Below are 22,766 nucleotides of genomic sequence, written 5' to 3'. Positions count from 1 at the left end.
TTCCTGGCTTGAAATTTACAGCCACTTTGAAAGAAAAATTAATGCCAAAAGGAACATGGATGGTGATTTGCATTTTGTAATTGTGATTTTTATAATATTTAGTATTGTATTTATTGCACTATACTTTCCTTTGTTCTATTTCTTTCTTAGAAGGGATATACTGGAAATTGTAAGCTCAGGTGATACCCCCAAGCTTTGCTGTTTTAGTTTCTAATGATGTAGCTTGGTTTCATAACTTCACCTTAAATGAGCTTCAGATGTGCGAGTTGGTCTGTGCACTCTTTTTGTCCTTTAACGTTCATCATTTTGCTAACTTAACTGAGGGGCTGTGTCTTGTTTTCTCTTTCAGACTGCGTAAGCGCTTGTCCATGTCTGAATCCTCGCACACGGAGAGCGATTCCAGCCCACCCTTGACAGTCCGCCGACGCTGCTCAGGGCTTCTCGACATGCCCCGTTTTGCCATCTCCACCGAGGACGAGGGAACTCTGCTTAAAAGGCCACAGTCGGAGGGGATGCTCCTGTCCACTGTGCAGTCCCGGGAGGGGCTGCCGGTGCCCATTCCAGAACAGCCCGTGGAGCAGGAGCTGCAGCTGGAAGGTGATGCTGGACCCACCACCCCCTCCACAGCTGTCAGCAGCACCTCAGCGCTGGCAGGTATGTGCTCAGCCTCATGACATCTTGCTCTGCAAGAAAGCTGTGTTAGCTTACAGATAGAAACTGCATAAAACTGGGTTTTAGATGTCAAGTGAAGTGGATGTCTCTTGCTAAATAGCTTTTCTAGTATAGTTTTGTGGCTGTGCTTGCCTTTGAAATAGCATCAGTGGTTTAATTTCTTCAAAATTACATCTTTTATTTCAGTCCTGTCACTTCAAACTAAAGGTCCTCTCACGCTTAAAACCCATTTGATCTATGTCTACTTAAAACCATTGCATGTATGTTTTAAGCATTAGTTCAAAGCAGGTCACTGCTGAGGTGGGGCTGAAGAATAAGGGTGTTCAGCCATCCTAAAAGATACCCATTTCCTATGATTTTATTTATCTGAAAGCTCTAGTTTTGAGTAGAGACTTGAAATTTCCTAGGGTGTGTGGTTTGCCTCAAGAACATGCTACTTGCTATCTCAGTCAAATACACCTAAATTTAGCCAAGTTACAGTCTTAAAAAATGCAGCTTGCATAGGTGTAGTAGAGTTAGAAATCAATGTCTGACTTCTCAGAAGCTGTGTCTTTCCTGGGGTCATTTTCCAACACTGGGCTGAGCGGAACTTTTCCTGCAGTGGTGCCCTGGGCTGCTGCAGTGCTGGGGAGGCTCTGGCTTGCCTGTTCTGGGTACAGAGTTGGCCAGAGCTGGGAACTGGTGGAAAGTAGTGAGGAGGAAGGATTGGGGGAGAAAGTAAATTTGGGCCAATGAAGGGAGCAGGGAAGTTGAAATGAAGGCTGGCAAAATAATGTTTGAGAAGGGAGGTACAGCTGGGGAAGAGCTAGAGCGTAGAATAAGAATAAGGATTAGTGGGGTAAGAAAGTAAGAAACCATTGACAGGGGAAACAGAGTAAGCAGGCAAAGAGGTTGTGGATGGAAAGGAAAGGGGTAATGAGCAAGGAGTCGGAGTGGCAGTGAGGCTGGACAAGGACGAGATGAAGGACACTGGGTAGATGGGATATTGGATTTATTGCAGTTGGAAAGAAAGGCCTTAGAGCAAATTTGCCTCCAGACTGGAGTGAAGCCCAAGATTCCTATGTCTCATTATTCCTCTTCTGCAATCCAGTCTGTGAAATTTACTCAAAAATTGTCCCATTCCCCTCCAAGGGTTATCCTCCCAAAAGAGGCCCAGTACAGCTATCACTGCTCCACTAACCCGTGTAAAAAGGTGTGGGAGCGAAGGAAGTAATTTACCACGGACTTGGATGACATTGGTGCCATAGGAAAACCATGGGACAGAAATCTCAGCTTCTAGAATTCATACTAAAAGCTTAGACATGTGCCAATAAAATTGCAAGAACATTTTCACTGTAAATGTGAGCATTTACAAGTTGAAATATGTAAAAATGAAGCTTCAGTGAGCAGACTTTATCTATTAGATTTAATACAGTGCGTGGAATTCAGGGGTATGATCGATTCGGTGCCCCAACCTGGGAAGTTAAGTTAGAGTCCGGGGGCTGTAGGAAAAGGTTTTCATTCATCTCAATGCCTCAGAGTGCTCCTCTAATGCATATCACAGCCTTTTCATGTGCAGCCTCCGATTCTGGGTTCCTTATTGTCTGGGAGCTTTATTTGTGACTCTGTGGCTGTTAAATGTTGAACTGGCATCTGGTAATGAAGTCTTTGAGACCGGTGCTCTGAATTTTTATTTTCCTGGTGCTTCCTGCTTTACTTAGTATGCAGAGCTGTGGTGCCCACTTAAATAACAATGATCAATGTTTTGTTCTGTCCTCATTGTTCAAAACGTGGCCCTTAGGCTTTATTTATTGCATGCTGCTCAAAATTTACTTTTGAAGACAGAATGATTAATTTCCCATGTGGACTTGCTGTGATGCTTACCCCTTTAATTTCTGAGCACCTTGTAAATTCTAATTAATGTATTTTCACAGTGCCCCTGTAAGGTATTGATGGGGAACTGAGGCACAGAGCTTGTGTACACCGCCTACGCCCCAGCATCTGCTAATGCTTTATGCCCAGGCTGATTTTCAAGATTACTTTGCATTTTATATATAATTATAGAAGGTTAAGTAATTCAAGCCTAAATTGCAATGGTGCACAGAAGGGGGCAAATTAAGGTTGTCTTTCCAACCGCAGTTTTGCTTTCTCTGACTTTAGTACCTTAATATTCTCTTAAAGTGGCTTTTTTTATGTGTGACTCCAATAAAACCTGGCTCTTCTATTACTGGCAGGTTTTAACTCAAAGATTGACGATTCTTGCTGGTTGTAAAAGTGGAGCACTTTCCATAAACATGTTTACTTCTATGAACAATTCCATTGAAAAGGCTTGCTTGCTGTCAGAACTGCAGCACAGATGTAGGATTCGTGCAACTTTGCTACTGAGCAATGTGATTTCATTAGAAAGCTTTTCCAACAGAATAGAAACTGCTAATTTTCTGTATTCAGAATAACACCATTTCTGTAAATAAAAATTCAAGCCCTGGGGTTTCTTCTTAGGAAAATTTACTCTTGGACTTCATGTAAACATGACTTTGATTTAATGTATTTTGCCTGTAGGGGAATAGACTGTTAGGAATTCCCTGTGGTTCTAATCTGTTTTAATTTAAACTGTAGCTGGGAGCACTGCAGATTTCTCTGATCCACGCGCTCGCAGTAATAGCAATGAAGGCCCAGACTTTACCACTCCAAAAGCCATCAGCGATTTGGCAGTGCGGCGGGCACGACACAGGTTGCTCTCTGGGGAATCGGGGGAGAAACGTACCTCAAGACCTGTCAATAAAGTGATTAAATCAGCATCCGCTACTGCCTTGTCTCTCATGATTCCCTCAGGTAAGAAATGCCTTGTGTTAGGCATTGTGAGAATCTGCAAGCACTAAACAGAAGATTTGCAGGCAGATCCTCCCCCTTTCGCTCTCCTGGAATAATGCCTTAGCTGGCAGGAAGGGACCGATGTAGCTTTTACAGTTGGTGAATGTTCACAGCTCACCAGGATAATGGTATTGCTTTGCCCCGGACAGGAGTATTGTGTGTGGTCAGACTGCAGCGTCTGTAAGTGGCAGCTTTCCGTGAGTTGTTCTGTTTAAATTGGCTCCTGGAGCATAAGCTGCTCTCTAGACAATGGTGTAGCAAGGAGGTATATCGACACAGAACATTTTTTAACCCTCAAGATGCTGCTTTTATTTTATTTTGTTTTATTTCATTTATTTTTACACATTCTCACTACTGTGTTGTTTGGGAACCGTTTGTGTCTGGTGTGTTTGTGCACCAGAAAGTTTCAGTAACTCAAATAACTTGGTAGAGACTGAGAGTTCAATAGTTCAGTAGAGTAAATAGCTAACAAAAGAAGTTACTGCAGAACATCTTACGTTGCTGGCCCAGCTCTGTCTCTGTGTAGAGCCGTACCCTGTCGATTCCTAATACCAGGTGGCTAACTTCTAGTGAACAGCCCAGCCAGGCAGAGCTACAACAGACCCGTTTGGCAGGAGGCTCTCCCTGCAAGGACTTTGTCCCTCTTTCCAGAGGATAAGGCCTTGCTGTATTTCCAGGGCTGTTCCCATTCCTGCCTAGACTGGAGCAGGAAATTGTATCTGGGCTCTGCCGACCCAGCAGAACCTGCTGGCAGAGCCATACCTGTCTGCCCGTCTCAGCTGGGGAGCTGGAGGCCCATATGGAAATGCTTCTTGGCACCGTCATGGTGGTGCACATTTCATTTCTTCTGCCTTGCCTCTTGGTTGCTTATTGAACCACAAAGACCCTCATGAAAATCTCAAAAATGTGTATTTAATCACCCAGCAAAGGTTCTTCCAGAGCTGTTCTCATCTTCCAGGTAAATATGTGCTGGGTAATTCAGCAGGTGTTTCTTAGGGGATTACCTTTTACAGCTGCATTTAATATTCCTACTGTTTGGGATTATTTTACTGATGTTGACCAGCTTCACTTTAAAATGAGAGTTCTGTATTTGCTTTGTATTTTTAGAAGCAGATGTTGTTACACTTGTGAGCAGAGTCAGGTATTTTAGCCAGTAGCCCAGCTGAGTCACAGCCACATACGTGAGAATTTAGCTCTTCGGCTGTTGGGTTGGGAAACACACTCTAAAATACACTTGTGATGTTGTTCTCCAGTACCAAAGTTCCTGCAGTGGCTGCTTTTTAAAGTATTTTCGCCCCTCTGAATTTAAAACACGACTAAAATTATCTACATGTAGCTGTCTGACTGCTAACTGATTTTTCTTTTAAAGTTACTTATTTTGATTTATCACAACACCACTACGTAACTTGCACCAAGATCTAGAAACTATCTGAAGGGTGGCAGTAGATCATAACCTTGAAACGGAGTATTCTTGGCTTGTGCCTAGAACAAATACCTGTGATGGGCTATAAATCCCTGAAACAGGAGAAATAAACAGTGTAAACCATGTCTAATTCTAGGCGAGCAATGTGCACGTTACCAAATGTGCTTTCTGGAAACTCCGTTGTTGCATTCTTGAAGCTGCAGGACGAGCTCTGCTTTGGTGAAGACCACCAGCTTTAAGAGCATTGGGCAGGGTGGTTTCCTAGCTGTTCTCTAACAAGAATTTTTCTCTCTTTTGAGGCCTGGTTTCCTAATTTTTGCTCACCTTTGTGTCATCACTGTAGATCACCACACGTGTTCCCCATTGGCTAGTCCAATGTCACCTCATTCTCTATCCTCAAACCCATCTTCGAGGGACTCCTCACCCAGCCGTGACTTTTCTCCTGCTATCGCAAACCTGAAACCACCAATCATCATCCATCGGGCTGGAAAGAAATACGGTTTCACTCTCCGTGCCATTCGCGTCTATATGGGTGACAGTGATATCTACACTGTGCATCACATGGTCTGGGTATGTCTCCACTTTTCTAAACAGAGTTCCCCTTGGGTCCAGGAATGCATTTAGCTGGGATTGTGGGATTTTAGCTTTATATAAATTGTAATATAAATATATAAATTTGCCACCCTGTTTTCTCTCTCCTTCTTTGGACCCAAAGCTATCTTTTATTTTGGGTGGGGGAAACCCTTTAAAATAAATAACAGCACTTTATGTTTTAACTATAGCAATTTTCAAGCCCATCACAGAACCACAGCAACCTTTCTTCTTCCTTTCTTTCTTCCCTGCTTACATGAATCCACTCCTCCCACCTGTATCACATACTTTAAAGCATGTTTCTGTGTACATATCGTCTTTCTCTATATTGGGGTTGTTGCATGAGAGCGAGTTAGAGCTAATTTGTTTGGACCAGTGTTAGTGATTGTAGCCTGCTTTGGATCACTTCATTCTGCTGGGATTTTCCAAGCAGTTGCTTGGAATTGATTACAAGCCTTAAAGCATCACTGCTGCTATGCTGTCTGCCTAGAGATTTAGCTGTTGGCTTAGTTGTGTGCTGTGCTAAAAGGTCTGGTTTCCTTGCCTGTATCTATTCCTTCCCTTTAGTGCTGGTACTTGATCTCCGTGTTCCTTTTTTTCTTAACATGTGTGACTTCTAGGAATGATCCATTCCCTGAAGCAGGGTAATTTGAATTGTGTAGTTAGAGCGAACAGAGGGTAAAGATGGTTTAGTCTTTTCCTTGTATCTGCGTTTTCATTAGACAATTTGGACTTCATATGTTGTGGTTGTAATTTAATGCTCATTCTTACTTAGAAAAATAATCTGAAGCTGCATTTTTCCCTTGCACTTCTCTGCTGTCCTTGAAAAATGCTGAATTTACCAAGATACTGCTTGGTAATTTTTTCTGGTTAGAGGGAGAGTTGAAGAGTTCTTGAGCATGAATGTCACCTCACTGTAAAGGAGGTTTCTTTTTTGAACTGTGATGGGAAAAGATCTGACATTGGATAGGTCAATAAAGGATGGAAAATAGAAAAAGAAACTGTTTGGGATTAGATGCAGCATTGGCAACCTAAAGGCATGGCACAGTCTAATTTAAAAGTCTGTTGGCCTTTCTGGGTCCCAGCGTGTACATGGTAGGATGTTGCAGTTGCAATGGCAAAGAAATTGAAAAAGATTAAAGTCTTGCCTGGAAATCAAGAGCATCTAGTTAACATACCCAAGTGCTGAAAAATTTTGGAAGAGTATTTAGTCCCTGGCTTTGGGAGGAGCTGGTCTCTCAATCAGCTTAACTGTCCTGGCTGTCTGCCTTGGATCAGGAGAAGACTGTTAGGAGCTGAGGGAGGAGTAGAAGAGTGCAGATTTTTGTGCTTGGCCGTGCCAGTCAGTGGTTCCTTTCACCCTCTTTTGAAGCAGCTAATGCTGGCTGCAGCGAGAGATGAGCTGGACTGGCTTTGTGTCTGATCTGGCCAGCTATCTCGTACATTCCTCTTCTCAAATCAGTCATCCCCTTCTCATTGGCAGCACGTGGAGGAAGGCGGTCCAGCGAACGAAGCAGGTCTGCGTGAAGGGGATCTGATAACCCATGTCAACGGGGAGCCGGTCAATGGGCTGGTGCACACCGAAGTGGTGGAGCTAATTCTGAAGGTAGGGACCTGGCACTGTTAGATATTGGAAAATAGGTAATATGCAGACTATGAGACAGCTTGTTTAAAACATTGCAGATATCTAATTGGCGTTGTCTGAAATACAAGTATGTACACAGCACCTGGCCTTTGTTTTGCCAAAACTCGTTGCTACAGCTTGATTCCTAAGTCTCCAAAACTGTCTGCATGTAATTTAAGCTGAACTCAGATACTCTGTTTGAGAAATAAGGGCTTGTCAGATACATTTTTATCAGTATTAGAGACAAAGATTAATAAGATTCAAGTATACCTTTCCTCAAACAACACTTTTGGAAAAAAATACCTTAAAAAGTCCAAATTACTTTTATTTTTTGCCTTTAGGCTGTGCTAATGTTATTATCTCTTAATACTGCTTTCTCAAGGATTATTCCCAGTGGTATTTAAAAGCAGCTTTGTAATGGTTGGTCTTAAAATTATCCAGTTAAATGACTTGCGTTTTGGTACCTCCTTCTGAGCTGAATCCATTTATGGAAATAAAACCCAAAGTTTTGGACCCTTCCAATAGACAGAAATCTTTGGGACTGCAAACAAAGGAGAAATCAGGATTTTTTAAAATTGATTTATATATATATATATATTAAGATGAGTGAGATGAGACATGCTGTGTGTTGCAGATTCATCATGATAGATGCCTGATATGCTCATACCTGCCATCATTCAGAGCAAGGGGAATAGGATTGGTGACAGAATATCACCTTGTTCAAGCTTCCAAGTATTACAAGTATTAAACCGAGGCATTTGGGATCTCAATGGGAGAGGTCAGATGCTGTGTTCTCTCTGCTCTGGGAAGCTTTACCTACCAGCTGGGATCTGATCTAATCACTTGTGAAAGCCTGACTAAAGAGAGCTCTCTCTCAGCAATTCCTTAATAAATGATAGGTGGAAATGCAAAGAGGGAAATGGAGTTTGACAAAGGATTACAAAATGGCAGTCAGTAATAAACTAGCAGCCTACCTGCTTAGCCTGCAGATTTGCTTCAAAAAGCCATGTTTTCAGCAGTGTCTGTGTCTTGTTTCTGACAGAGTGGAAATAAAGTGTCTATCTCCACTACGCCATTTGAGAACACATCTATAAAAGTTGGACCAGCTCGAAAGGCCAGCTACAAATCCAAGATGGCTCGTAGGAACAAGAAGAGCAAAACTAAGGATGGTCAGGAAAGGTTTGTTTTGTTGTTTCTCTGTGAAAATTAAGCAGTAGCCAGGATAATGTGAGAGAGATCTTGTCAAAGCAACTTGCAGATAATGTATGTATCAGCAGGCACATATTGAGTTTTTTGTTTTATTTTTGTTTTATTTTTTTTTCTCTAATTGTGTCATAAAATTGACTGAAATATGCCAGTAAAGGTAAATAAATCATTTGGGCTTCTGAACAACTTTTAATACTTTTCCACAGTAAGAAGAAGAGTTCTTTGTTGAGGAAGATCACTAAACAGGCATCACTGCTTCACACTAGCCGTAGTTTATCTTCGCTGAACCGTTCTCTGTCTTCTGGAGAAAGTGTGCCTGGCTCTCCAACCCACAACCTGTCTCCTCGGTCACCTACACAGAGTTACAGATCCACTCCAGAGTCTGTACACTCAGGTAAAAAACAAAACAAAACAAAACAAAACAACAAGCAAGCAGAAAAACTTGGGAAAGATTTTTGCATTGATAAATGCATGTAGTAGACCTGTTTTTGGAGTAAAACGACAGCTATGCTGTTGATTACCTTAAGGATGGATGTATTCTCATTCATTTATTCATTTAAAAATGAAGATCCATACATCCTTTTAAAAAAGCAGTTACTGAACAGTAGCATCCTTTTACTTTGATGCAAAAATTACATTGTGAGTTGCAGTAGTTTTGTAGCCATTTGAGACATTTTCTCTATTAGGTCAGAGAAAAGGAATCAAAACAGTGTGGAAAAGTCATATTTGAAAATTGAATTAGCTGACAATAGAGATGTCAGCTTCTTCACCTCACAAGAATAGCATTGGAACACAAGGCTTATTTACTTGCTTTTGTTGTTTTTGAAAAAAAAAAAAAAAACACATTCTGATAGCAGAATATTTCTTGCTTTATTCTGGTGTTGTGACAGTGGTGTGATTTCTCAATCAGAAGCCATGGAATATTATCTCATAATATTACTGCAGTGCTTTGTGATAATATGGCATTTTGTCTTGTGTTTGCACGTCTTATTTTCAGTAATTTGTTTTAATGATGACATGTGTAATAATCTTCATGGTATTTTTTTTTTTTTCATCTCTTCTAAGTTGGTGGCAATTCTTCCCAGAGCAGCTCTCCCAGTTCCAGTGTTCCCAATTCTCCAGCCAGCTCTGGACACATCCGACCCAGCTCTCTGCATGGACTGGCACCAAAGCTTCAAAGACAGTACAGATCTCCAAGGCGCAAGTCTGCAGGAAATATTCCTCTGTCACCACTAGCTCACACTCCATCACCAACCCCACAGTCCACGTCACCGCAACGCTCCCCCTCTCCTTTACCAGGACACTCAGTTGGCAGCTCCAGTATTATTCAGTCTTTCCCAGTAAAACTACACTCCTCTCCACCACTGGTGAGACAAATTTCTCGCCCCAAAAGTGCTGAGCCCCCTAGGTCTCCTTTGCTAAAGAGAGTACAGTCGGCTGAGAAACTAGCTGCCTCGCTGTCCTCTTCGGAGAAGAAGCTGGCTTCCTCACGTAAGCATAGCTTGGATATCTCTCACTCGGAATTTAAGAAGGAGATGCTCCAGAGGGACCCAAGTCTACAGAGTTTACAAGAATCTGTGAATGAAACAACAGGTGGCAAACTTGGGCTAGCGGAAAAAGGAATGTTGCAGAAGCCAGGTTCCAGGAAGTTGGGTGCTATTCGACAAGACAGGGTGGAGAGGAGAGAGTCTCTGCAAAAGCAGGAGGCCATCAGAGAGGTAGATTCTTCTGAAGATGAGACAGATGATGGTTCAGAGGATAGTCAGGATGGGAGGAGAATGGACAAGCCGCCTGACAGTGGAGACCAAGGCTCAGATTCTTTTAATGAAGATAGTAAGTTTTCCTCTAAGTTGGAAAGCAAGGATAGTATTGAAGATGATGCCTTTCTACCCGAAGATCCAAAAGGTACAGAAGATTTGCAGAAGGGAAATGTTCAACAAGCCAAGACTGTTTCAGAGCCATTGCAAGTTGGTGTGCACTCTTCCTCATCAGAGGTCCTCCCAAGAACTTCTCCAGAAAATTTAGCTGATTCAGAAAAGCCATTCCTAAGATCAGGAACAACTGCAAAAGAACAGAAATTGGCAGAAAACAAAACCTTTCAGTGTTTAGGTCCAAAAGACAAGCCTTCCGAAGCAATCAGAGATCATAGGGCAACTACTATTACTCAAAAACCAACAGATTTCACAGAAAGTATACCGTGCCCATCTATCAAACTCCCTGAACTTGAAAAAAGTGACTCTTCAGGGGCCTCATGTGGTAAACTTGACCTGAAAGACACCCCTCTAACAGAAATCAGTCAGAAAAAACAAGATTCAAAACCTCTGCTAGCACTTTCTTCTTGTTGCACAGCAAGTGTGAGCACTCCTCGCTTGGTGAGTCCTGTGGATCGCAGTGAGAAGGATCACAAGGGCACAATTCAGCCCACAGAACAGCACAGCACCTTATCTCCTTGTCCTGCCAGTGTGAGTGAAACATCCCAAAAAAGTCCTAGCTCTGAAAAGCGACCCAGCTCGTCCCAGGCAGAGAGTGCCTCAACGGCAAGCAAAACGAGCCAGGGCAGCCCAGCAGGTACTGTGTCCTCCACACTGCTCGTCCCCAGTGCTATCGAAAGGGCACTCTCCATGTCTCAGTTAATGCCACTAGCTCAGAGTGTCTTGGGCCCTTTGAAGCTCAGCATGCCTGGTTCTGGAGAGGTGGAAAAGAAAAAGGATTTCCCCCACTTGGGTGCTTCCTGTAAAGAAGAGAGAGATTTGAAGCAAAAAAGGCAGGAAGCTTTGCAAACAGGAGCGTGTCAAGAGAAAGCCAAACTACCCAGCACAGACAGTCTGACCACGAGGAGTGGATCCTGCACAGAGTCATTAAACGCAGCAAAACCTTGGGAGGCAACGTGTCCTGTGGTGGCAAAAAAAGAGGCAACTTTTTACAGTGCTAAAGCACCTGAAGTACTGGGAGGTAGCTGCAGAATCACTCCATCGAAGGAGCTGTCGCATGCTCTTGGACAGCCACCTCTGAGAGCCTCTCCTCTGCCAGATGGCAGCACGAGGCCCTGTAAAGAAGGGACTCTCACACAAGCAAAAAGCAAAGAGGTTGGAAGTCAGTTAAAAATACAAGACTTTCCCCTGTCACACGATGGTACTGTAAAGAAAACATAGCAGCATCCCTGGTACACACGGACTGGAGCATTCTGCATTCGGAATAGAGACTGCATGTTTGAATTTTGTAATATACACTAATATAAAATAGAACTTGTGTACATCTATTTTTGGGAGGGTTTTTTTCATACTGTTTTTTGTGTTTTTTCATCCTTGCTATTCTATTTTTGTACACAGTAATGCTTGCTGTTTGAGGTCTCTTTAGAACAGGGTATCTTTAAAACAGGGCTTAGGAAACAGTTTGCTGATTTTTCCCTTCCTGACCTTTTGTTTTGCCTGAGTTTAGGGCTTGTTGTGCTCTTCCTTCCAATTCTGCATTTATTTAAGATCCCCAAAATACTCAACACAAAAAAGGCAGCTTACGTCAAAATCTCTGGTTTTCAAACTTCTTTCAAATGTCTTTGAAATTCACAGGTCTTGAATATTGTCTTTGAATTTACAATCTAGTTTTGTTTGACAAGGAGAAGAAAGTAATCTCTGGTCCACAAGTTCGGGAACAACAAATCTTCAGTGCAAGTAAGGCCTCTTTGTCACTGTGTGCACTCACAGTTCTGCACACATCCATAGAGGATATGAAGAAGGGACTTGGATGGGAGAGGTTGGACAGAGAGATATCCCTGTCTTCTCTTTAAACCAAGTAAAAGTGTTTTTTGTTTGTTTGTTTGTTTGTTTGTTTTCCCAATCAGAGAAATCTCTAAGCTGTTTTCTTTTGGGAGGGATTGTTTTTATTTCTCCTTTATAGGACACGTGGCAACTTCTCCTTCTGTTTTGAAAATTTTAATGATGTTTTATCTTCCTTTGTCTGGCTTCAATTTGTAACTTGCCTCAGAATAAATGACCCCAGGAAAGGGGCGCCTTGTAGGTGGATTTTAAAGTAGAGAAATTTGTAGTCACGTGTTCTCTAGTATGTCTTGGGCAAAGATATCTCAATGATAAATGACCTTCGGAGACTTTTCCTTCTCTTGGTGAGTCTAAATAGGTAGGGATTTTAAGGTGTTCCTTAACATTTCTGAACTGGGGCTTGGGAAACTCGCTGAGTTTTCCAAATCTGCCCATTTTAAAAACAACCAACCAGAAAACTATGAAGAGTTCTGACTCCTTGAGTTCTGTGGACAAGCTGCAAGCAGACTTCAAAACACATGTGATATTTTAAGGTTTCAGCTGTGATAGCTAGATCATTTCCACTGCAGAGGTCACTTGTTCCCTTAAAAATTACTCTCGGCTCTTAGGTTTAGACATTGCTTTGCTTTAGGTGTGACCGACTCCGGGTACCAGTGCTGTTTGCTGAGGATTAGATACCAATACACCAATAACTGTGACTGGTGATACCTGTAGCACTGTAAGCCATTTCTTCATCCAGTTAAAGGTTACTGTCAATGAACACTCCCGTCATTTGTCCCAGATTGTGCTCAGCTCTTATTCTAGTCTTGTCTGAGTATATCCTCCTGCGGATCACCCGCGCTATCTAGTGTCCTGCTCACCGGCTTTCTCTGTTAGAAGCAGAATGACCGTGCAACAGTATTCCAGGCTAAAACCTGCATCCGTTGGTCTGTTCCATTCTACTGCTGCCTTTTTCATTGTCTTGGCCTTTTCTGAACTTGAAGTTTTGAGTCACTGTCCCTAAATGTAAATATGTTTTTATATAGGAATGTATTTTCTTCATCTCTTTCAACTTGATTTCAGCTTAATCCACAAGTCACAAAAGTTTCTGTAATCTTGCCCTGATTCTTTCTGCATAACCATTTTTCCCCCCATCATATATGTGATTTTTGGCTGCTTGGATTTCATTTCTTCAGTTCTGGACCAATTTTGGTTTGGTTTGAGCTTTTTTTTTTTTTTTTTTTTTTTTTTTTTTTAACCATGTTTAAACGAGTGTTTACTCTGTGTGTCTGTGTGAACATGTATGGTGTTGTTAATACACTAGCCAAAGCCTCAAAGCTCCCAGATAACACCTGAATAGATCTTGCTGTGACGGTATTGAGAGCAGGGCCTCGCTGTACTGTCTCTTTGCTCTTTCCTCCTGGAATTCGTAGGCTACCTGTGTGCACTCAGCGATTATAAACCCCATTTCCACTGCCCTGTCAGGGGCCTGGGTGCCTCCAGCCTCGCAAAGCCCTTGTGTTGATATCACTGTGCTGATTTGGAGTGGTAGCAAATAAGGAACAGGCTTGGCAGGATCCAATGCTTGATCTGGCTAATTTTTTCCTTACTGAAACCTCCTAAGAAATTGCTGAGAAGCAACAACGTTCAGTTGGCAGTACAGCATAAAGCAAGGTTCCTGGGAATGATGAGAAATTGATTCAGCATCATAATTCCATGGCGATTGCGAAGAGAAGGCTCAAGTTTACGTCCAGGGAGCACCTAACCGTGGCGAGATGGACGTCCCCGGATAAATCGAGCAGTGAGTGCAGGGCTGTGTGAGGACGTGCTCCCGGGGGCGTCCACGAAGGGGTCCACATTAAAAAACCTGAAGGGAAACCAAACCACTGCCCTAGCTAAAGGGGGCTTTGCAGCCGGGGTCATTCGAAGCAGCCAGCCCAGGCCGTTAGCTGAAGTGGCCTTAAGGGGGAGCGGCGAGAGCAGGCAGCTGCTGGCTTTCCCTGATCTGTGGTGTACTGTGGCACTTCTGAACCCCTTCCCAGCAGCGTACTTGAGGGTCCTGTCGGACCGAGCCCGGTAAGGGAGCCTAGGTTATGTCTGTGCCAGGTACGTTGGGGGCACAGGGCCTCCTGTGGGACACGCAGGCTGGGAGGTGACCTTCTGAAGGTACCAGCTCCATTAGGTGCTGACTCCCTCTCTTTGCAGCCGGTACCTCCAGTGCTGAATCAGGAAGTTATCCTTTCTTGAGCATAGAAGGATGAGTGGAAACTGTCGTGTCACAGCTTTTGCTGCTTTTGCCTGAACTGGCCAAAGAAGAGGTGAGGTACGTGCTCAGTCGCCTCTTTTGTAGCTAAGGTACAGAAAGTGATCAGTGCAATTTCAAAACCCTGCTTTTTTTGGAAGCCAAAGCCTGACAGCATTACCAGGAAAGCATCCTAGTGAAACCCTGGGTCCCCTGCTCCTCGTCAACCCCGCAGTTCCCCTCCGTGTGCCAGGTGCAGCACCTTCTCCATCCACCACCTGTCCAACTCCTTTTGGGGCACCGTAGCAAAAAGCTTGGGCAGAAAGATTTTTTTGGTGAAATTACGATAACAAACCAGGTGGAGACCAGGATTACTCCTTGCTCTGCCAAGAATTACTCAGATACCTGCTCAGATTGCAAAATTTGTGTGCTGGGGAGGGCAAGGAGATGTTGGAAACGCTGTCTCCATGCGCACAGGTGCGCTGCGTAGCCTTTCCCTGTGCAGGACGGGGCCCTCAGCCCCGAGCAGAGCAGGCAGCAAGCCGGGAACGTGGCCTCCATACATGACACCGAGTCAGACAGGTGGGAGGAATTCCCTGGTGAATGAGCCGTGCATACAACCGCCAACAAACATCGCTTTCCTGATTGATTTCCCCTCGCAGCTCTCCCCTGCTCCTGCCCCCGGCCAGCGCCTTCCCGCGCTGCCTCATTTCAGTGTTACTTTTCCCTTTGTCTCCTCCTGTTGCGGACTAAGAGAGATGGGTGATATTTATTGTAAATATTAGACGTTAGCATTGTAACGGCCGCTCCCGGGTCCGAATGTCAGAGGCCTTTGGCTGCTAATGTACTACAGAGCGCTTGCTGGGGAAGGGTGGGAGTGACCGGTGGTTTTGGTTGCCACACTTGCATTAAGGTGTGATTTGGAGTATTTTTTATTTTATTTTTTTTTTCTTCCGAAGAGGGGAGGATAAAGTCTTTCTCTGGTTTTCTCTTACTGGATGTGAAGGATAATTCTGTACTTCTAGTAGAAGATTTGACAGAAGTGTGTGTTTACGTTGTGTTCGATATCATATCCAGGTGGCTGCGAGAGCACCTCCGAAGCGGGGCTCTGCCAAGCCGTGTCACTCAGCACTTAGCTAGATAAGAGGACGTGTGGAATTTCTGTGTTTTTAGAAACTTGAACAATTGCCACATAATAGCGGTGCAATAATTTTTATTCATGTTGTACCTGCATGTCGATGTTCAAATCCTCCCCCAAAATAAATTTTTTTTTTACATAAGTTCCAACTCGTGGTGCTTTCTTGGTTTCTCACCCAGGGGAGTGGTGGCAGGTCCGGCGTTGGCCTGGATTCGCCCTGCAGCTCCCTCGTGCCCCCAGCTGTTGAGGCTCTCTTGATAAGGCACCACCCCAAACCTTTCCAAAAGCAGCCCTTTGCTTCTGACATCAGCACGTGTGTGCTCTGTGTGAAAAGCACTCGAAGGCTTGTTCCTGTCCTCGGAAATCAGGAGCTGGGGCCGTGCTGGTGCCGGGAGGATCGGGCTCAGCCTTGCTCCCTGCTCCCGATGCTGCTCATTTCCCCACGGCCGGGCTGTGAGGAGCGACGTGCGCCAAGGCACACCCCAACCCGGGCACCAGCTGCAGCAGGGAGCAGGGCTGCGAAGTGCTCTGCCCTTGTGTGCGTTAAAAACAAGAAAAAAAAAAAAAAAAGAATACGTTTTGCTTTGCATTTTTTCCTTCCCCAGGGAGGAAGAGGAGCCATCGGCCGTGGCACAGAGGCAGGAGGTACATGGCGTGTGTACGGGTGCGAGCAGCCGGCTGCTGCCCCAACAAGTGGCACCGACGGCATCCTGCCAGGACACATTAAAACCCATCTCACCTCTGCCCTCTGGAGAGACCCCAGAGAGGGGCCATGATGCTAACGGTGAGATCCCCGAGAGCCCTGGGGTGCCCTTCAGGTGCCACCTCCCTGAGTTCCACCCCCTGTGCCCACCGGTGGCGTGGAGCTGGGACCCATGCCAGGCATAGGGGTGTCAGTGTGGAGAGGGGGACGCGGGCCCGAGGAGCCAAGTTTTGGGGTGAAACCCTCGGGGCTGGCCCCCAGCCGCCCCCGCCTCCATCCCGTGCCAGTGGGCTTTGGGTTTTAAACGCTGATTAGGGCTGACCTCATATTTCAGAGCTTACTTCATCGTCGCTAATGAGGGATTAGGAATGTTAAGCTAATTAGCGCTCAGCAAACGAAGGCTCAGGCAGTCTTCTCAGCCTGACACGCTGTCAGCGAACCAGTTACGGGGTGATTGTCACCAAGTGCTCGGAGGGGCTGCCTCACGCTGCAGGGCGGCAGGGACCAGGGGTGGCCGAGGTGACAGAGCCCGTGGCCCCAGGGCCCTGCCCGCTGCCGGCACGGTAGAGCCAGAGATGTAAAAAAAAAAAAAAAAAGACAAAATTTGGTGTATTTCACCTGGCTTCCTCTGGAAACAGCCTGACCCCACGCCTGCATTGTTTGAGGCTGCAGCTGAGCGCGTGGTGCTGGGTGAGGTGCAGCAGGAGGGAAGATGCTTGCTGTCTCCGGGTGTTTTCTTTGCTTCAGCAGCGGATCCGGCCCCATGCTTACAGCCAGGTCCCTGCTGCCCCTTGCTGGGGCTGTTCTGCCCCCCCCCAGGGCTAAAAATAAGCAAAAGGCAGAGGATAACCAGCGCCTAAATATACCCGCTCTGCAATTAGCCCTGGCGACGGCCTCGCAGTCACGTCCGTCTGCCCGCTAATCCCGTGGGCGCTCGGTGGCTGAGGCTGCCCCAAACCTCCCCCTGCTGAGCTCGGCCATGGCCGCGTCCCCGGGGTCTCATCTGGGGGCTTATTTCCTTCAGGGGTCCTTGGAAGGAGGCCACGCATCCGGCCAGGCTGGGAATAGGTCTGGGTTTGACAAACCCCGTTAATCCTACAGGGGAAGGGTTCTGGGAAAGAGAGCCCGGGGTCACGGGCTGCAGGAGGTTACAGCCCCCGTTAGCAGAGGCTGCCCCCGGCCTCTAAGCCCCGAGCCCGTGCTGTGTCCCGGGGCTGGTGCCAATAGTGGGATTGGTGCTGGGACCCTCTTGGCCGGAGCAAGATCAGCCGTGGTGTCCCGGCTGCGAGTTTTGGCCCCGTGGGCAGACACCTGCAGCAGGAGCGGGTTGTGCTGGCGCTGCCGGCCCCTCAGAGGCCGTTTGAGCGGCTTCCATCGTCCCCAAGAAAAACAGAGCGCGTGCCTTCTGCAAACAGGGCTGCATTAAAAGCCCATTTCCTCCCCGTCCCCATCCCCTCTTCCACACGCAGCCGCTTTGACGGCTTTGGGAAGGAAAAGATTAAAAAGTCCTTTTAACGTTGTCCAGCCCCTGGAGCCGGCAGGGTTTGGGGCTCAGCGCCGCCACTTCCCTGCTGGGGATGCTCCTCCTGGGTGCTCTGTGCCATATCCCAGACCTGTGGCACCTCCAACCTTGGGGCGAGCAGCTCAGCGCTCCCCGGGGAGCACCTGCAGGCGAGGAGCATCCTCTACACCCCGCATGTCCCCATCCCTCAGGGAGAGGCTCCGTTTCCCCTCAGGTGCTCCCCTGGGAGGGCCAGGGCTTGGCTGTGACCCCGCGATGGGCTCCAGCTGGCCGGGGCCGACACGGGCGCACGGAGCTCGCCGGAGCCTGGAGCATTTTTTCGGCAGCTGCGCTGCAAGAGGGCCCCGGCCAAAGGCAACATCCGTCAGGCCAGGAGGAGGAGGAGGAGCGGCAGCAGCAGCGGGTTTATTCCCTTGGCCGCTGGCTCCAGCGCTGACTCCCTTTCTCCACGTCTCCTCCCATTCCTGCTGGCGGCGGCGCAGCCTCGCTTCCTGCCGGAAAATATTTGGGCTGTGGGCAGCGAGCTTCACCCCGCCGGGGGGTTCCCACATGTGTCCCACACCCTGTGGGTGGGTTTAGGGGGGACCCGGTGCTGGTGGCTTGAGCCTTTGGGGTGAAGGAGCTCTGCCCCCCTCCCCGCCCCGCGCTCTGAGCATCCACAACCCCAGAGCGGCTCCAGCTCCTGTCCCAGCGGCAAGAAATTCCTTCTAGAAATTGCAAACACCAAAGAAAATTATACCTTGAAACAGGAAGAAAAAAAAAAACAAGTGTGACATGGGGAAGGAAGAAAAAAACACCCCAACCCCAGTGCCCTGCGCCCGGGATCAAAGCCCCGCGCCGTCTGGAAGCGCTCCGACAGGAACATGCCCGGCTCTATTTGCCCAAGCGGCGGCACTGAACGGCCGCTTTGTTCCCGGGCTCGTCCTCGCCTTCTCCTCCCCGGGCTCCGTCCCCACGGGGGCCGATTTCGCCATCGGGTGCAGGTGCCAGGGCGGGGGTCCCGGCCCCCCGGCAGTGCTTTGCTCCTCGCCGCCCGCTGAGGTCAGGTACAAACGCCCGGCGCTATTTACTGCGCGAGTGAAGTGCGGCCAAGTGCCCTGACGTTCCTGCTCGCCCCCTCTTCCGCCCCGATTCCTGTCTTCTCATCTCTTCCCAAACTGAAGGCCAAAGTTACGTGCTTTATTTTTTTTTCTTCTTCTTCTTCTTTTTTTTTTTTTTTTTCTTTTTAAGAGCTATTTTTGTTGACTTGGCCAGTTTCACGAGATGCATCACTCTGTGGAAGTGGAATTTCCCTGACAGCTGCTTCTAGGTACAAGGGCCTGAGGTCTCTGGGGGACCTGCTGGGGACAACCACATTTAGACAAAAGTCCCCTGTCCAAAAGTGGGGAGAATTGGCGTCCTGCATCCTCGAGGTCCCAAGTACCCAGGTGCCACTGCCCCAAGCTGCTGCATCCCCAGGTCCCAAATCTCCTGGGTCCTGCATCCCCCTGGTCCCACATCCCTTGGCCCCATGCCCCCAGCTGCTGGAGGGGCTCTCAGGCTGAGCTTCATTTCCCTTCGGGCTGCTTTAAATCCTCCCCAGGTCTCCGAGGCGGTCACGGGGCTGGTTTGGGGCTGGTTTGGGTGGCTCTGGCCGAGCCCCAGCCCGGAAATCTCGGCTGGGCTTTGGCTCAGCCCAGAGGGGAAAGCTGCCGAGAACAGGCCGGCCCTGTGCAAAAATGGGAACTGTGTTGCCGATGAAAAGTGCTTTCTTTGGGTAGGATGTTTGTGTTTCCTTTGGCACAGCGGCTGCGGGAGCGTGTGCAGCACCTGCCCGGGGCGGTCGGGCGGGCTGTGCTCATCCCAGTCCCTGATCCGTTTGAAAGTGGAGGAAAGGAAAAGGTGGGGAAGCTCTCTGGGGCCCGTCCTGCTCTGCAGGAGATGCTCCAGCCTTGAGGTGTCCGTGGAGTTAGTGCTCTTCTGCCCGACCTCTCGCCTGGGAGCCCTCCCCTGCGTTTTCCTGGTTTGCAGCGCCCCGAGGGGAGAGCTGAGGGGGAGAAGGCTGGGGGGGGCGCAGAGAAAAAGGGGCTGGGGGCAGACAGGAGAGAGCCTGGTGGTCACAAAGGGTGGCTTTGGTGGAAATTCAGGGAGAAAATACCAGCAGACGAAGTGGTCGATCTCGGTGAGGGTGAAGCCTTGCTTCAAACCTTCCTGTGTGCTGTCCTAGGGGAGGCAGGGAAGGGCTGGGGCTGGAGCGAGTCCCTCCCAGCTGAACCCAAATTGTTGTGTTTATTCCCCACAAAATAGTGTCCGGCGTCAAATTTTGTATTTAACTTTCTGTTCCAAGTTGGACAGAACCCGGCGAGCGAGACAAGAAGCTGTCCTGTGCAGTGGGGATTCTGGGTCCGCATCCAACCCTGATCCACCCGGTTACTTGAAAGCGCCTGGCCCCGCTGCTCCGGCAGGGAGGTGCCAGGAGGAATCGCGGCTCGAGGCCGGGCCAGGGCCTTGTTTCCAGGCTTTCTCCCCGCATGGGGAAGCGCGTCCCTGGGAATCTCTTGCTCCAGCCCTAAGGGGAACATCTTATGACAGCATCTCCGTCTGTCCGTCTGTCCATCCTGCATCCCTGCCCTGCCCGGGGACACCAGGCCCCTGTCCCAGCTCCTGCCGGGGACTCGGGGCGAACCCAGGGCCTTTCAGGAAGCTCCGCGGTGCAGCTGAGGATGGAAAAATCCCGGGATCTGCCCTTTCCGCGAGAAGCTGCCCGAGCCGGGTGCTGTTTTTCTTTCCATCCAGTCAGCGCGGCCGCTTGGAAATTTCCTACCCCAGCTCCCGGCTGCGATGTTTTCCTAATGAAACAACCTGGCTGGCAAAGCCCTGAGCAAAATGAGTCGCCAATTAGCGGCTTACATCTTTCCTGTAACTCTACCTCATTAGCCTTTAGGACAACAAAGTAAAATTAAGAAGAGAAACAAACAGAAGAGCGAGGCCCCAGGAGCGCCCCCAGCCTCTTCCCACCGCCTCCGGTGCCCAATTCCCTCCCCGAGGGCCAGCGGGGTTGGGGCGCGGGGAAACGCTGACTCAGAGCTTGGGAAGGCTGACTCAGCAGTTTGAGGAAATGCTGACGTGGTGTTTTTGGGAGCTGTCAGCTCAGTCTGTGAAAACGCTGACTCAGCAGTGGGCAGAAAACACCGACTTGGCGCTTTGCAGCCCTCCCTGCGGCCCCGCTCCCCATGTCCCCCCTGAGGGGCCACCCCCGTTGGTCCCCGCCAGCCCTCGGGGTTCCCACTGTTCCTGGGGTCCCTGCCCCTGTCCCCAGCCCGGGCAGTCCCAGCCCCGCGCCTTCCCTTTGCAGGAGGCGAGGCGCAGCACCGCGGCCGGCAGGCACGAAGGCAGCGAACACGCCGAGAGCCCGAGCACGCTGCATTTCTGAATTTATTAGAAACAGCTGTCAGTACATCCTTCTAAAACATTACATGTCAATGTGCTTTATTGCAACTCTTTATTGCATGTTTGATCTAGAGCAAGTAGGCCCAGGATGCTTAGTGTCTGGGATTTAAAAGCCCAACCATCTATGAAAGGAAAGTACAGCAAAATCGTAACACGTCTGGTGACAAGTACAGTGTTGCATTACTGATCTAGAAACTACAGTATGACTTGTCTGAAAACACTAACATACAATTGGTTTCCTTATGAAGCAGTTTGTTTCTTTTTTAAAAGTTAAACTACATGAATTCTTTTTTTTTTTTCTTTTTTTTTGTTTTTTTGACTACACCATAAACGACAGAAGAACAGGTTTTACACAAATAACAAACAAGAGTACCAAAGTTACATGCTGGAATTCATACGGAAAGAAAATAATTCAACGGCTTCTTGAGAAGCAGGTTCCTAACAGATGCAGTTTCCCTTAAAGAAAAGAGAATTCAAGGTTAAAAAAAAAAAAAAAAGAAGAAGAAGAAGAAACGTGAACGCAAAGGTTGTACAAAGAGCGCGCCGTTACGCCAGCCCTCGCTACAAGACCGCACGCCCACTCAGGCTGTACAACGAACCGCACCTGTACGGGCAGCCCGCTCACAAGGGACACACACCAGCACCACCACCACCACCAGTAACACCAGTAACACCAGTACCAGCAGCACCAGCACCCCGCGCACATCGGCTGGAGCCAGGCCGATTCGTGGGGAACGTGCAGGCGCTCAGCGCATCGCGGAGGAACGAGGTTTCCTGACCTAACCCTTGGCTTGGAACGGCTGTGAGTGCTTTGTCCCAGAGCCAACCCCTGGCACGCCCAGGTGCAGAGCGGGTTACCAGCAGCCCCCCAGAGGGGGTTTCAGAAGCGCAGATTCGAGGTGAGCACAACCAACCCCTCGTCATTTGACAGAAAGGAGCCCAACTTTGCCCAAACGCGTGCCCGACCGTGCTAGCGGTGAGTTTTGGTCCCTTCCCACAGGGCAGTGCCACTTGCAGCTGATGCCTCTAACCTGTGACTACAGCTTACACCTACCTACACACACAGCACAGAGACACACGCACGCACACGCACACACACAGATGATGCAGACCATCACAATCCCGTGGTGCAATAAACAGCCAGATATACAAAATTAACAGGTTTAGTCCAACGTCTCCTTGCTCGGTGCAGAAGTGGCTCATGGAAACAAAGGGGGACCCAAACCCCCCGGCCCACCGAGCTGAGCCCCTGCTGCCGGCCCGAGCACTGCCTGGCTCCTGTGAAGCCACCAGAGCGATACCAGGGTGAGGTCTCCTGGGCAGCCTTTTTGACATCATCCTTTTTTCCAAGTGATCCCTAAGGCCCTGCTCGAACTGCTCCGAATCCGGGCACGTGTACCGCACTGCTGGGTCCGGAGGCAAGCGGCTGCCAGCCTTGAGGAAGCGATACGAGATGAAGGTTGGGGAGGGGGCGAATTAAAGCTGTTTTGTCAAATACTGGTTGTTTTTTTCCCCTATCAATAAGAAGTATTTTATTTATTTATTTTTTTGCCTCTGATGCTCACGTTACATTTTTGTAAAGGCAGATTTTAGAACAAATGGCGATTCAAGTCA

At 48.0% G+C, this 22,766-nt stretch overlaps 1 protein-coding gene across 8 annotated transcripts in view; it reads left to right on the top strand.

Moving 5' to 3' along the window:
• Positions 1-12,207, top strand: part of MAST2 (microtubule associated serine/threonine kinase 2) — a 185,671-nt gene extending 173,464 nt beyond the window's left edge. For all 8 annotated transcript variants that reach the window (XM_032192579.1, XM_032192578.1, XM_032192580.1 and 5 more), the window contains 7 exons: positions 350-654; positions 3,268-3,483; positions 5,289-5,515; positions 7,020-7,142; positions 8,203-8,339; positions 8,573-8,760; positions 9,432-12,207. In XM_032192579.1, the coding sequence (XP_032048470.1) occupies positions 350-654; positions 3,268-3,483; positions 5,289-5,515; positions 7,020-7,142; positions 8,203-8,339; positions 8,573-8,760; positions 9,432-11,518 (3,283 nt within the window). In that variant the 3' untranslated portion in view covers positions 11,519-12,207. The remainder of the gene's footprint in view (positions 1-349; positions 655-3,267; positions 3,484-5,288; positions 5,516-7,019; positions 7,143-8,202; positions 8,340-8,572; positions 8,761-9,431) is intronic.
• The last annotated feature ends 10,559 nt before the right edge of the window (positions 12,208-22,766 follow it).

Source organism: Aythya fuligula, chromosome 8 (genome assembly GCF_009819795.1).
Source record: "Aythya fuligula isolate bAytFul2 chromosome 8, bAytFul2.pri, whole genome shotgun sequence".
Taxonomy (NCBI): Eukaryota; Metazoa; Chordata; class Aves; order Anseriformes; family Anatidae; genus Aythya; species Aythya fuligula.
The sequence above is the reverse complement of the archived record's forward strand: the minus strand, read 5'-3'. Positions and strand labels throughout refer to the sequence as shown.